Source organism: Macaca nemestrina, chromosome 5, assembly GCF_043159975.1.
Source record: "Macaca nemestrina isolate mMacNem1 chromosome 5, mMacNem.hap1, whole genome shotgun sequence".
Taxonomy (NCBI): Eukaryota; Metazoa; Chordata; class Mammalia; order Primates; family Cercopithecidae; genus Macaca; species Macaca nemestrina.
Window position 1 is genome coordinate 65,181,626 of NC_092129.1, and position 15,830 is coordinate 65,197,455.

Here is a 15,830-nt window from a genome sequence, read left to right on the forward strand (position 1 = left end):
AGTATTCTTTTTTAAAAGTTAAAACTCACAGCTCTTCTTCCCAGCACGTGTCATGACTCAGCCTGAAAGACTTGGAATGGGAAGGGGCATGGTCTCCTCCTGCAATGCCTCTTCCTCCTCTTTCTTCCGAGTTTTCACTCTTCTGTCTACTTTGATGGGAAAAAGAGATAGAAGAGAAGGAAAAGGTCTTTGACTTGCCAGGAGCCACTGTGGTCCTCTTCCAGGTTACCCTGGACAGTTGTTACCAGGATCTTCTGGGTAGAGGGTCAGATGTTGACTCATAGAGAGCACTGATGAGTTTGAGGAGCCCTATAGGGAACTGCATCACTGCAGAGTCCCCTGACATGAGAGATTTCTCTCCAGTTGAACCAACCTCATCCATACCACCTGTAGCATGTGCTGATAGTTCACCCTAAGCATCTTGTCCCTGAAATTATTTTCTATGACAGGCAGCCCACTTATGTGGCATGACAGCCAGACAGCTTTATCCCACCACCTTCTGCAGTGCTAGCTGACTTACGGGAAAAGCACTTATCCTTATTCCAAAAAATGATGGAAAGACCAACTACCCATGGCTGCCCATCAGCCTTGTCATGTTTAGCCAGTTCTCTTCTCCATCTGCCAAAGGGGCACAGAGGACAGATTATCCTAGGTACTGTATAGGGAGACATCCAATTAGGGAATGAGATGATATTCTTCCCTTGTACAGATTCTTCCAGTCTCAACAGGTGGGTCTCTTGCTGCTCCCCATCTCTCTACCATTGGACACCTTCTGTCTTGTGAATGCCAAGAGATAAATGTGACTTTATATGAAGTGACAGCAATGCATTCATGATGCCATAATATGCAGGAAAATTAAGAGTGCAATTAAGTCACAGTGTCAGACAAACTCTTGCACTTCCTTTAAGAAGGGTAGAGGGCGGGAAGAATCAGCCTACATCAAAGTGAGTATAGGTGAAGTCCACTGCCACCAGGGATAAAGAAAGGTGTCAACAGTGGAGGGAAAGAGCCAACCTAGGATAGACACACACACCGAGAGCAAAAAAACATCTGCCACTTGGAAAGAGATGCACCCCACTGACATGGCTTTAAGAAATAGCCTGGCAATAAGAAACAGCCAGGCAGAGCAGAGACCATACAGGAAATGGAGGTGGAGGCAATACAGAGCAAGGCTCAGGGCCAGGCACTGCCTGAGTGGTGGACTTGCCATATCTGTACACATGTATAACCCCCTCGCTCACTGGGTGTCTTTTTCTTTTCAATCTTCAGGAAGAGGCAGCCAGAATTCTCGCCCACCAGCCAATGTCCGTCGGCACATGTGCAGCTTTGAAAACCCCCACACTGCAGTGAATGTGTAAGAGAAGCTGCATGGAAAATCTAGTGTTTTGCCCCTTGCTTTCTCTCTCCTGGGTTTTTCCACTTTCTAACATGGAAACAGATGTGATGCATGCCATCAGAATGAAGAATTCATTTACGTGCCATGGTTTGCACGACTGCCTTAAATTTATTGTCCATCGTTCTTAAAAGGACACTGTCAAGTTGTTCATTTAGTCTTTTTGCTTTTTTATGTTTTGATGCACTATTTTTTTTTTTTTCCTGATTCTGGAGATTCACTTTTGTTTGTGACTCCCACTCACAAGCTCGAAAGTGAATTTTCCCCCTTCAGAAATTTATCAGCTTCTCCTTGGCAAACAGAGCTCTTTCTTTTCTTTTCTTTTTTTGCCTTTTTGCGGTTGCACAAATGTTTGAAATGATGCTGTCTGCACTAAAGTAAAAGTCATAGCTTGAATTTATGGAAGAGTTCTATCATGTCAGTTTGCGGGGGTGGGTGCCAACATGAGCCTCTGCTGGGTGCCTCCCACGCCCTGGGGAGCACAAAACAAAAGTTTTGTGTGTCCCACAGAAAGTACACTTTACAAAAAGGAAAAGCAGTCATTTTCCTAACATTATGAGTGATTTTTATCAGATTTCCTCGTCTGATAAAAACGATGCATGTTTGGTCTCATTTTTGACCTTTAGATCTTGACAGTGTCTTTTTAAGTTAACAAAAGAACATAGACCATGTTCAGTTCGTTGTGCACGGAGTCTGTGGTCATTTTCAGCTGTTCCTTTACAGCCCTTCAAACTCCTGGGAGAGTCAAAGGTACACATTCCTGCAGCAGGAGGGAGTCCACTGATGAGGTGCCTGTGGCTTGAATAGCTCTTCAGATGAGAAGAGCCCGATTTGTTCAAATGTCTGCTACTGAACCTGGCCATGGAGGCTGGTGAATAGGGCCATAACATCTCTTCCCTTCACTCAGTGGAGTGCACTGGGAAGTCTGTTGTCTGCCTTTCTGCTTTTCCTCATACAAGCCCAAATAGAAAGAGTGTGGTCTCCATCAAATCATATTGATCCTTAGAGGAACAAATACGGTAGTCCTGCTGGTGTTCCAGGTAGTAACTGAGAGGCGTCTGTACATCTAGGCCAGAGCCACTCTACTGTGGCTGGATGAATTCTCTGTAATTCTCCCAAGCTCAGAAGGCACTGAGTGTTTCTTGCATCATGGGGTGAGTCTAACCAAGGACACAGCAAGGAGATTCTAATTGTGAGAGCTGCTGGCTGCCTGTCAAAAAGGATTGATGGGAATGGGTAGATGTGCTTGTCTTATCATGACAGCAGGGCCAGAGAGAGAGGAGAGTTGACTGACATTTTGAGACTAAAAGGTGAGTGCCTAAAAGCAAAAGTAAAAGCTGAATGTGGTACCTCCCTGGTGGGTGACAGAAAATAAAGTAACAATCAGCAAAGCTAACAGACTGGCCATTAAGAACTTTCAGAATAGGATCTATTCAAACACTCCTTCTTCAGACCATAAAGGATTAGGAAGAGATAAGTAGGTTTAAATCTGTGCACCATAGACTAAACTAAGACTGGATATTTTTAGCCATGGTTGTTCCTGTTAAATTTTTTTTTTTAAAGATATGTTCTTCTGTGACCTTCAGTTCCCACTGTTTTTGTGAATAGGCAAGGCAAAGAGATTAGTGATGACGGAAATAAAGCTGCCTACTGGACCATTATGATCTGTCTAGATGTATCCTACTCCTGAGAAATAATCCCAACAGAGCAATGCAGCTGTAATTTTTATCGCAGTTAGAAAATTGGCAAATTTTCCAGTTTCAGGAAATATGGCAGTTGCATTTCTTTGTTGGGAAATCAGCAAATTGGAAAATTTACCAGTTTTCCCATTTCCCAGGGTAAATTGTGAGAACTCCAGGTAGAGCCGAGGAGCATCAAAATCTCTTACTATTAAGAGATTGTTTCTGGTAGCACAAAGCATAGAAGTAATAATAATGTTTGATCTGAAGTTCCTTTAAAGGGAGCATAATTTACATTCATCTATACTTCCTGAAGAAATATAATCATATTTGTTATACCTCTGCTACAGCAATGCCATGGTACCAACATATTGTCTTAAATAGACTTTGGTACAAGAATTTCTTAGATCAGCCGGTAACCATGATTACATTGGACCAAAGACCATTCAAAATGTACTTGGAAAAATTTTAGTATCCATCAGAATTCTATTCTTTAATATGAAATTAATTGAGCAATTTTCTCGGAAGAGTGGAGCCTCTACCCAAAGTTTATGGTGCCTTCCATACTTTACTGAATTTGATTAGGTAATTTTATCTCTGAATGTCTTTTTCTTTATTGATCAAATGAAGAAAGCACAGGTCTTAATAAAGGCAAACTGATTTTCTTTGTATTGTATTTTATCTGGTGTCATATAACTTGAGGATGTAGGATGTAATTGATCTAAACATCCTAAAAGAAGAACTGCATATTTAGACTTTGTGATATTCTCTAATTTCAGCAAGCCAATGGCTTTCTGACTAGCTTAAGATGAAGGTAGAATTAAAGGGGAAAAGGCTAAGCTTCACAATACTATTTAAGATGTAATATCGACAGAAACTACCACGTTCTCATATAATTAGAAAGCACACTCAGAGATTCTCTATGATGAGTCAAAAAGATGAGAAATTGTAATTATGTTCAGATAGGTCCCCAAGTTTGAGAATACATTCTAAATATGCAGATTTTTCTGGAAGACTTTCAAGAAGTGGAGCTGGAGTCAGTGGGAGTCCTTTGTATTGATGACAAACTTGGGGTTGCCTGGGAAAACAGAAGTCTGATTCAACTGGTGTCAAATAGTTCTTAGGCCTGAGATTCTACAAGACCTACTTCTGAAGCTGCACTGGGGTACCAGAGGGCTGATGAATGTGAAGTTGAACTATTTGGACAGTTGTATTTCCAGCATTCCTTTGGGAAAGTTTTGGTGGGGTCAGAACCTCCCCTTCCTTGACAGGCCTCATATTCTAGCTGTAGCTGCAGGAGCCAGAGCAGAACTGCCCCGAAGCCTGTGCCTTTTGATATTTTTTCTTGATGAACCAATTCTCTCCTTCCTGGGACTCGATGGTGTTTTCTGTTTCCATTTTCACTTTCAGAGAAAACAAAGACTACCCTCCTCAGTTTCCAAAGAGTGAGCCTCTCTTTCTTATGCGAAGGTCTTGCATTATCTGTGGGCTTTCTGGATACTGTCCTTATTCTGTTGTGAAGATTAAGCCTAGAGGCAAAGACTTGATTTGGACATAAGAAAGACAGGTGTTGTGTAAGCTTCCCCTTCAGGCAGCTTGTGCAGGAGGCTTCCCTCCTGATGATCTCAAACACCCACCCACTGTTATTTCCATTTTAAACCTCTCTGGATCAGAGAACAGTGTACTCTGCTGATGTAACTAGTACTTACTGAAACAAATAAAACAGACAGGATCACTGAATGCCAAAGATACACTAATCTGTTTACACCACCCACTCTCAACTCTCAAGAGTGCTGTAAATATTGGGTTTTCTGTTTGGGGGATTGAGATAGTTATCTAATGAAAGAAAAATCAAAGCAAGATCCTGAACCTGTTGTTGCTGGAACTGCAGCCTCAGGCCTGCCCAGATGTCCACACAGTAACTATACATTATTCTATACATTCTGTAGGCCTAACTGTGTTTTCCTCCAATTGAGCCACCTGAGATATTTACTCTAAATGCTGCTGCATTTGATCTTCAAATATGAGATTGTTTTAGGTCTCAGGTCTGTCTTTTGAAGTTTGAGCAAAAGGTTCGGGTGTTTTGTAACAAGTATGTGGTGTTTTCTAAACCTGATTGCTTTTCCTAAGATTAGGAGGCCAAATAAAATTAAACAATAGAAGGAGGAAGCTGGTGGCATAAGCAGAAACAATTAAAGTTATCTGGGATTAAATAAATATCATTTTGCAGGGTAATACTGTATTTTTATAATGTGTTTACTCTTTTTTGATATAAAGGGATTTGATTTTATATATTTTTCTGTTCTTAATATCACAGTAGTTGGTTCCCAGCCTTCTCAAATAAGATGCTCTCTTTTCTCAACAAAACAGTTCTTAAGCCTTCACCTGAATCTATTATTACTAAATGTACCTCTATTCATGGCCATTTGAATATGGAACAAAATAAAAGCTTCCCAGAATTTAGTTACACATGTATTGAATAGCACACTTTATTATAACAGCATCCACATACATTTAAAAACAGCAGTGCGTTGTCTACAAATACATAATATTTATTCAGTCTAAAAACAATGCTTAATGCAGGTATAGATACATGGACCTTTCAGATTATCTATGGACCACAGGTAAGAAATGACTCATCCCGAAGGACCAAAGTTTATACTCAGTGCTGCAACGTCTGTGAGATGATACATTCCTTCTCCTATCTTTGGTTTTTAAAAAGCAATTTGTTTTGTCCTTGAAAAAAAGATTATGCTAATTTTGTTAATCTGATAAATTCCCTGAGGCGTGAGATCTGTTTCCTAATTAAATAGTACTTCACAGCAAATCTAGAGCAAGACTGAGGGGAACAACAGTTACCAGTTTTGAAGGCCATAGTGAAAATGTCCCATCTCAACAATAAAAATTGGATTTAATTAAAATAGAATTAAATTATGATTATATCTGTCTGCAACATGATTAATAATACCGTTAACTTATGGGCGTTTTTGATTTAAAAAGAGGCCCGCATAGAACCTGTGGACAATGAGGAAAACAGCCCATGTGAATGAGTGGGATCACCTTAGGGCTTTCCAGGAAACAAGCTACCTTTTTGCTATTATGTGTGGAAACTAAGGGACAGCTAAGCCTGCTGGTTGAATTAGAGGCAGACTAGTTCTCAAGGGACCTGTTTTTTTTGTTGTTGTTGTTTTTATTTTTATTATTTTATTTTATTTTTTTTTTAACACACATACACACAACCAAATAGATACAGGATAACATTTTGTTTAAGCATTTTTCTGGTAAACATTAAGAAGACATTTCCTAACGCCTATTAAGAAGTGGGAAGGTGGGGAAGGAAACATTTTTTTCTTTTTTCTTTTTTTTTTAAATTTTGTATTTTTTTTTATTATTATACTTTAAATTCTAGGGTACATGTGCACAACGCGCAGGTTTGTTACGTATGTATACCTGTGCCATGTTGATGTGCCGCACCCATCAGCTCTTCAGCACCCATCAACTCATCATTTACATCAGGTATAACTCCCAATGCAATCCCTCCCCCATCCCCCCTCCCTGTAATTGGCCCCGGTGTGTGATGTTCCCCTTCCCGAGTCCAAGTGATCTCATTGTCAGTTCCCACCTATGAGTGAGAACATGCGGTGTTTGGTTTTCTGTTCTTGCGATAGTTTGCCGAGAATGATGGTTTCATTTTTTTCATTGCAATTTAAAATGATGCAAATCACTGAGTTGGATGTTGTATGTAGTAAGACATTCTTAAGGAGGGCAAATAAGTTTTATATTTGCCTTTCTAGAAGAGGCATATTGAATGCATAAAGAGAAACAAAGTGTGTATAGTGGTAGATGAGGGGGTTGTTGAGAAATATTAAGTGAGGGATGAGCTTACCTAGAGTTTTAAGCTCAGAACAACTGCAGATTCTGGCAGTGATTCTGGCTGGCTGGTTGACTACCTGTTCTTGCCAGGAACGCCACTGGCCTGTTCTTTAGTTTGTTCACTTCAGAAAAGAGTCAGCTATTCCAACTACATAGTGTGGAAGTCAATGAGACAATTTTTTAAAACTTTACAAGTACTTATACAGTCTCAGATAAAGTGTAAAGCATATATTTGAAAGAAATATTAACTTTGATATAATAGAGATGACCTTTTTTTCCTAGAAAATTAAAAATGCAGTGTAGGTTATCAGATATATGGAGGAACCACCTATTTCCCAAATAATGAGGTCAACACTTTTAACTGTTTTATCTGTTTTAGAGCCTTTATATCCAAAATTTTCTATAATCAATATCAGACTTTTACACTCATGTGTACTTATCTGTCTCACTTTACGTTTCAAGATTATAAAATATGAAATGTCAAAACATTGCCTTCATCATAAATGGTGCTCACATATAATTTTTGAAGTATTCGTTCTTGTATTCTCAAGATGATTAAATAAACCATTATTTAAACTACTAATCATTTCCTACATTTTTTCCAAACAAAAACTAGAATATAGTCTATTTCACACCTCCACTTCAAGAAAAAAAATATTTCTTTTAATGTCACACATGTGTTATTATTATGCTACTTTCTCTGTCATTTTACTGAGTACAGAGAAAAAACAGACTTCTTAAAAAAAAAAAAAGAAACAATTATTTCCTGATTTAAGGATTACCACCATTGTTATTAATAGAAGGCTATGGTAAGGTACCACCATATGCTAAAAGTTATACAGAAAAGAAGCTAAGTCCAGAAGTAAGATCAGAGTTATTACAATAGGACAGATATTGGGGTGTATGCCACAGTACATCTCATTATTTTCTTATTCAGGGAGAAACTCCATATGTCTGGTTTTCTGTGGGTGCCATGAAGATGAGAGTTGATACGGCTGGGAGACTGCTGGCACCCTAAGACTTTTCTTCACCAAGGCTAAATGAGTAGAGGTCTTTGTCTCAGTAACTGCTGCTTTGTCTCAATCATAATCTTGTTCCTAATGTTCCTAGTGTGAAAATCCCAAACTAGTTGCTGTGAATCAGGGCCTTTATGTGAATTGTGATCCACTGTATGTGTGAGAAATTATGCATTGAAATGTTTTTTAAAAAAATCAAAAGCTACGAAGCTCATAAATTGACCATGAGTCCGAGTTTTTCTGTCATCTGCTTTTTTATGTTCCTTATAGGTACCCTGTGTGATCACGCCACCCTGGTCATGGGATATACTTGCATATGAGAATGGGCAACTGAGAGGATCTATTTTATAATCCCACAACACAACGAGAGTAGCTTTGTATGTGGTTCTTAATTTGTCCCAAGGACAATAGCCATTATTTTGGTTGTTCATATGTAACTAAGATTTTTTTTAAAAAAGTTTTCCTCCATCAGTTGGGAGTTTTTCAAAAGAGTGTGTGTGTGTGTGTGTGTGTGTGTGTGTGTGTCAGAGAGACAGCGAGGGAGAGGGAGAGAGCGCAAGGGAGAAAAAGAGCTTTGTGAAATCTTAGACCTAAATGAAAATAGCTATTTCTACAACAAACTGGCTTTTCTCCTCAACAACTTTTCTCAGGGTCAATATTTCCTTCCTTGGCTCGGGATGGAATCACTGGCTGCAGCTCCAGTGGCATCCCGTGGTAACTACAGCTCTTGGTGTTCCTTTTGTAAGAGGCGGTATGGGGTGCTGGAGCAAAGGCCTACAGCAGAGACAGCAGTTAAATTACATTGAGCTAGGTTTGCATATGTTTTATATGTATTTTATCCTGTGTGCATGATCTATCTGCAAATAAATCCATCTCTATTTTATTCATAGTTCTAATGGCAAGTCTGTGTCATGGTCTGAACCAGGTGGAGGACAGATGTCCAAGGGACAGCACATGTGGCAGCGCCTCTCTGTGCACGTGAAGACTAATGAGACGGCCTGCAACCAAACAGCCGTCATCAAGCCCCTCACTAAAAGTTACCAAGGCTCTGGCAAGAGCCTTACCTTTTCAGATACCAGCACCAAGACCCTTTACAACGTAGAGGAGGAGGAGGATGCCCAGCCGGTTCGCTTTAGCCCTCCTGGCAGCCCTTCCATGGTGGTGCACAGGCGCGTGCCAAGCACGGCGACCACTCCGCCTCTGCCGCCCCACCTGACCTCAGAGGAGACTCCCCTCTTCCTGGCTGACCCAGCCCTCCCCAAGGGCTTGCCCCCTCTTCTCCAGCAGCAGCAGCAGCAGCCCCCTCCACAGCAGAAATCGCTGATGGACCAGCTCCAAGGAGTGGTCAGCAACTTCAGCACTGCGATCCCGGATTTTCACGCGGTGCTGGCAGGCCCCGGGGGTCCCGGGAACGGGCTGCGGTCCCTGTACCAGGCCCCGCCACCCCCGCAGCACCTGCAGATGCTGCCACTGCAGCTGAGCACCTTCGAGGAGGAGCTGGTCTCCCCGCCCGCGGACGACGACGACGACAGCGAGAGGTTTAAGCTCCTTCAGGAGTACGTGTATGAGCACGAGCGGGAAGGGAACACGGAAGAAGACGAACTGGAAGAGGAGGAGGAGGACCTGCAGGCGGCCAGCAAACTGACCCCGGAGGATTCGCCTGCGCTGACGCCTCCGTCGCCTTTTCGCGACTCGGTGGCCTCGGGCAGCTCGGTGCCCAGCTCCCCCGTGTCCGAGTCGGTGCTCTGCACCCCTCCCAACGTGTCCTACGCCTCCGTCATTCTGCGGGACTACAAGCAAAGCTCTTCCACCCTGTAGGGGGGAAGGGTCCACGTAGAAAAGCAAGACAAGCCAGAGAGCTCCTACACCTCCAGAGATGTGCGAACAGCTGCGGGGAGAAACCTGGGAGTGGGGGACCTCGCCGGGAGGAGAGGAGGAGACCGCTGCTGCTGCTGCCGCCTTAAGTAGGAAGAGAGGGAAGGACACCAAGCAAAAAATGCTCCAGGTCAGGATTCGGATTCTTGAATTACTCAAAGCCTTTTCTGGGAAGAAAGGGAATTCTGACAAAGCACAATTCCGTATGGTATATAACTTTTATCACAAATCAATAAATAATGACATCACAAACATAATCTCCTCTTTTGCACAATTGTGCATAGATATATATATGCCCACACACACTGGGCCATGCTTGCTAAGGAACAGCCTACGTGGACATGCCAGTCGGATCATGAGTTCACCTGATGGCATTCGAAGTGAGTTGGTGGAGCCGGACAGAGCAGGTGCGCGGAGGGGAAGGGCCAGGCCAGACCCATTCCAAACGGATGATGGGATGATGGGACAGCAGCTCCTTGCTCAGAAACCCTTCTCTCCGCTGGGCTAACTAGACTCCTCATCTTCAGGAGACTCAGGAACGGAGCCGCACAGGGGTCTCTCTTCATCCACCGCAACCCATCCAGTGCCAGCTTTGAGACTGCACTTGAAGAAAGGTGCATGGACCCCCCTGCTGCTCTGCGGATGTCCTTTATTTAGGAAAACAGGAATAAGAGCAAAATTATCACCAAAAAGTGCTTCATCAGGCGTGCTACCGGAGGAAGGAGCTAGAAATAGGACAATCCATCAGCATGGGACTTTGGGAAAAAAAACAACAACACATGATCAGCTTCTCATGTTCCATATTCACTTATTGGTGATTTGGGGAAAAGGCCAGAAGAGATTATTTCGAGAGTGGCGGGAACCCTTTTGTGGATTAACTTGTGTTTGTGCCAAGCGGGCTTTCCATTGACCTTCAGTTAAAGAACAAACCATGTGGCAAAATTGTTACCCTTCCACTTACTGTAGCAAATAATACCCACCAGTTGAACTTCTAAGATGCGTATATGTACAATTTGGTGCCATTATTTCTCCTACGTATTACAGAAACAAATCCATCTTTGAATCTAATGGTGTACTCATAGCAACTATTACTGGTTTAAATGACAAATAATTCTATCCTATTGTCACTGAAGTCCTTGTAACTAGCGAGTGAATATGTTCCTGTGTCCTTGTATATGTGCGATCGTAAAATTTGTGCAATGTAATGTCAAATGTCAACCTAGTAGTCAATCTAACTGCAATTAGAAATTATCTTTTGAATATACTATATATATTTTTTATGTTCCAATAATGTTTTATACATCATTGTCATCAATATCTACAGAAGCTCTTTGAAGGTTTGAATACTATAGCTCAATGTTTTCATATGCGGCTTGGATGGACATTTTTCTTCTAAGATGGAACTTATTTTTCAGATATTTTCTGATGTGGCAACATGTTATTAATGAAGTGATTTGAAAATTTGTTATATTAAAAGTGCACAAAAACTGAGAGTGAAAATAAACGGTACATTTTATAAGCTTGCACACATTATTAAAACATAAGATTGAACAAAGCATTTAGATTATTCCAGGTTATATTAGGCTTTTTTAAAAGATTTTCCACAGCTACTTGAGCGTCTAACATACAGTAACATCTAACTCAGCTCATAATTTATAAAATCTTTATCAGTCACATTTTGCCTTCTTTTAATTTTTATGTTCATGGACTTTTATTCCTGTGTCTTTGCTGTCATAACGTTTTGTTTCTGTTATTTGCTATTGTGTAATATCCATTGACATGTAATCCACTTATTCCATCTTTACCATCCCTTTTTATCCCCAATAAAAGGATTTTTCTTGCTGTTTTGATTTCTTCTATTATTGGTGGAATGAATTCAAACCCCCTTAAATATCTTTGTTTATGCCTTATGTTCAGTCATATTTTAATATGCTTCCTTCATATTGAAGCTGCTGATTTCTCAGCCAAAAATCATCTTAGAATCTTTAAATATCCAGTGCATCATTTGTTCAGAATTTAACATCCACTCCAATGTTGGAGGATTATATTTCTTATACTTCTACTGCCAAGTTTAGTCAGTTCCACACCAAGAATGAACTGCATTTCCTTTAAAAATTATTTTAAAACACCTTTATTGTAAAGATCTCATGACTGAGATGTGGACTTCGGTTCCATGTTTTCATTGTAAGAAAGCAGACAGAGGAAAATCAATGGCTACAGTGATTAATAGATGGGTTTTTAGTAATTGACAAATTCATGAGGGAAAGCATATGATCTCTATTAGTGAATCATGTTTATTTTTTACTCTTAATGCCACTAATATACATCTCTAATATCACAGGGCTTGTGTATTCAGATTTGGTAAAAATTAGAATAGATAAGGAAAACAACTTATATTCAAGTATAAGATGATATTAGGTTGGTCTAAGACATTTGGTGAACATGTTCATTCAACTGTGATCACTTTATTACTCTGAATGCCTATGATTATTGTGATTACGGGGTCTCCTGAATAAATAGAGTATTAGTCCTTATGTCATCATTGTTCAAAATTGGAGATGTACACATACATACCCTATACCAAGAGGGCCGAAACTCTTCACCTTAATGTATGTGCTGATACAAGTTGTTCAGCTTCTTGTAAACGTGTTTTCCTTTGGCTTGTTACTGCCTTTTGTCAAATAATCTTGATAACGCTGTATAATAAATATTTTCTATTTATTAAATGTGTATGTTCTTTCTCTGTAGTCTGTGAGAGTTATAATAATAGAAATAGACCAGTAGAAGAAACAATTCCAAGGTTTTGATTTGACTCAGAACATGTCTTCTGGGTGAAAGCTGGAGAATGCCACACAAGATCTACAGATCAAGTAGGTGAGAAGTACAATTTGACCATGAAGAAGTGGTAGCTCATGTTATAGCAGTTTTAAATGAACTCCAAAATTAAAATTTGCAGTGCCCTTGGCAGATATTGTCATTCATCTTTTTGATGAGGGTGTGAGGCTGAACAAACTCCTGGCATTCTAGTGGAGCTCTGGGGGCAAAGGCATCCAATGGTCCCGGCTTTGTTTTATTCACACCCTGCAAGGCTTTTCTTTCCATGGTTCACACTTTAGGGGGACCTCATTTCCAATCTTACTGCTTCTCTTCTGTTCACCCTAAGTTCTACTCCTCTACATTTCAACAGACACTTCATTGGTTCCCAAACAAAGGAGTCTCTGTTATTCACATTTTCTGCTATGAGATTCCTGCAAAGTAAGGCATTTCCCAAGTATCATTCAAAAAGAGAATGTGATGGTACAAGGACCACACCATGAGATTCGTTATGCGTTTTGATGGCAGGAGCAAGCACCATACAGGAAGTCTAATGTTGAAGAACCAGAAACAGGGGCTGGGACACCAGAGGTTTCTTCAATGTGCCTAAAAGATGGAATAATTAATTATGAAATGTTTGCGTCTCAAGAGGAAAAGTCATAAGAGAGAGAATGAGAAACAAAAATAGGAAAGAAAAATGATAGAGAAGAAAAAGAAAAATGTTGAAGATCCATAGTCCAAAGACGTATCCAAATGTCATGGTAGGTCACAAAGGACTCCATTTGGGAGAGTCCAGAAGCTTTCCTTGGACAATATGGAAGGCATTTGGAGAGGCAAGGATTAGGGTCCAGATGCCATAAATGATGTATGAGTAACTGCCCCATGATTTCTACAGAGAATGCCCTGTGAGGGAATCAAAGAGAAGGGAAGCAACACTTTTATAACCCGCTGTGTTCCAGCCACTGTGTGCTAGGTTCTTTGAAGTCATTCTCATTTAATCTTTCCATTACTGCTGTCATATAGAAACTTTAGATAACTGAACTAACGCACCTCAAATTTCTCAGCTAGTAAGTAGCCCAACAGGGCTTCCATCCTCATTTTCATCCAATATAGAGCCTGTTAATTCATGTTCCTCTCCAGAGCCCAGGGAAGAATGAAGGACGTGGTTCCTTTGTGCTTGGGATCAAGTTTTCTTTCTGATTTCTGAATTCAGGGCAAAGCACATATTCAATAAAGGTTTGTTGAGAAAGTATTATAGAAAATGAATGTTATAATACCATATAGATTTCCCAGCTCAATTCCCTGAAGATTTATTCCAAGATCCTTATGGGGTCCAGAGCTCTATATTTCCACCTACTAATTCTAACTCTGCCAGCTGGAACAACACATGTTTTCATCATGAAAAGCAAGCTCTCCTTTTGGCATCAGAAAGAGCTGGCCCATGGACAGCAGGTCCCCCTTTCCTGCAGAGTCCATTGAGCCCAACCAGAGATCAGTGTTGGGTGTGGAAGACAGTGTCCTCTGCAGAAGAACTGCAGGTAAGACATAAACTACTGAAGTGGGACATCAGTTTAAGTGAGGGCAACATAAATCACCCATGGGAAAAGCAGGGGCAGGTTTCCTTTCTTAAAGAAGTACCTGTCTTCAGACACAGGCAAACAAAACCAATTATCAGGAGTTAGAGAAACATGAGCGAGAGGAAGAGCTTTGGTAAGGACTTGAACTAATAACACCAGAAACCTTGATTTTGGGCTTGATTTTCCCAGGGAAGCCTCAGAAGAAAGACTTATTAGTTAATAAACAAGAGAAATGAAGCTTAAGAATGAAGATCATAAAAACTGAAAAGGAAAATAGTGACAGAGGCTTAGAGTTGGAAGTAAACTTAAAAGTCATTTAAAATAAACTTTCACCCTGTTTAGGATTCTATTCTCCTGTGTTCTGTTCCTCTTCCTAGACAGCAAGAAGCCACCACTGATGGGCTGGACTGGGTACAGGGCCAACTACCTGCACTTGCTGTGCCAAAGGAGAAGGCAGAGAGCCTTAGACACTGGGAGAAGAAGTCCAAAACCACATTGTTAAACCATAATGCTGGTCAGAGAGCAGAACTCAGGCCCAAATCCAGAATGGAGGCATGACAGGAACCAGGGAATCTACAAGGAAAAATCATCAAAGCAGGCAACAGGGTGGTAGGCTATGAAATTCTGCAGATAAAATGCTAGGGACAAAAATGAGCTTTTCAGAGGATTACATATGTAACCAGAGTTTATTTTAAGGGTCAGGATAGATTTAGGTGACTTTTTTTCACCTCTGCCTAAGTATTTCCAGAGACTAGAATCTTATATTTGATAAGGGAAAGCTTTACTTGTTAGAAAATTCTTTCCTTTCCTGAGTTGAATATTGCTTTTCTCTAATTTTTCCTTAGTTCTGCCTTTTAGAAAAACACTGAACAAATTTAGTCCACTGTGCACATGACTTCCCTTCAGCTACTTGAATACAGTGATTATGTCATTCTTTAGCAGTTTATTCTTCAAGCCAAATAGCTTCACTTCTTTCCATTGTTACCTTTGTTATTGTTTTCCTAATCTCCTAATCAGGCCATGATCATATCCCAATTTTTGAATATGCTTTAAGAACATATTGTATCCAGAACTGGACACAATACCACACATATACTTTGACTCTCTTTAATCATTATTCTCCTATTTCTGCCTAAATTTGTGTTAACTTTGTTCGCAGTCTTGCCACATTTTGAGTTCACACTTACCTCAGAGCCAGCTATAACCCTTAAGCCATTTTTATATGAATTGCAATAAATGGATATGAATATGAATCTTTTCTTAAGTTGAATTTCTCCAGAAAGAGACCCTGAGAGGGGGACTTTCCCACAAGTTGTGTACTGGGGAAGCAATCCCTGGAAGCTCTGGTAGAAGAGCAGGCAACAGAGGAAGCAAACAATATGCAGGCAATAAAGGGACATTACCATGCAGGGTTGCCACCATGGGAAACAGGAGTTCAGTCCTGCTGGGAACTCTGGGAGACAGAGGAGAACCTGCCTCACAAGTGTCCCTACTCCCTCTGGGGCAAGAGAATTCAGGGTAGCAATTGGAGCAATTCCTGTCAATCATGGTTGAACGTTGCTGGGGAGGGAGGTACATGTCAAATTCTAGTTACTCCCTGTGT

At 40.6% G+C, this 15,830-nt stretch overlaps 1 protein-coding gene across 5 annotated transcripts in view; it reads left to right on the forward strand.

Moving 5' to 3' along the window:
* LOC105488979 (glutamate metabotropic receptor 1) overlaps positions 1 to 12,557 on the forward strand; it is a 425,749-nt gene extending 413,192 nt beyond the window's left edge. For 2 of the 5 annotated variants that reach the window (XM_011753528.3, XM_011753529.3), the window contains exon 9: positions 8,852 to 9,915. In XM_011753528.3, the coding sequence (XP_011751830.2) occupies positions 8,852 to 9,779 (928 nt within the window). In that variant the 3' untranslated portion in view covers positions 9,780 to 9,915. Of the gene's footprint in view, positions 1 to 1,269; positions 1,355 to 8,851 lie in introns of all 5 variants that reach the window. The other 3 variants (XM_071096567.1, XM_011753530.3, XM_024795103.2) reach the window with 3 other exon arrangements.
* The last annotated feature ends 3,273 nt before the right edge of the window (positions 12,558 to 15,830 follow it).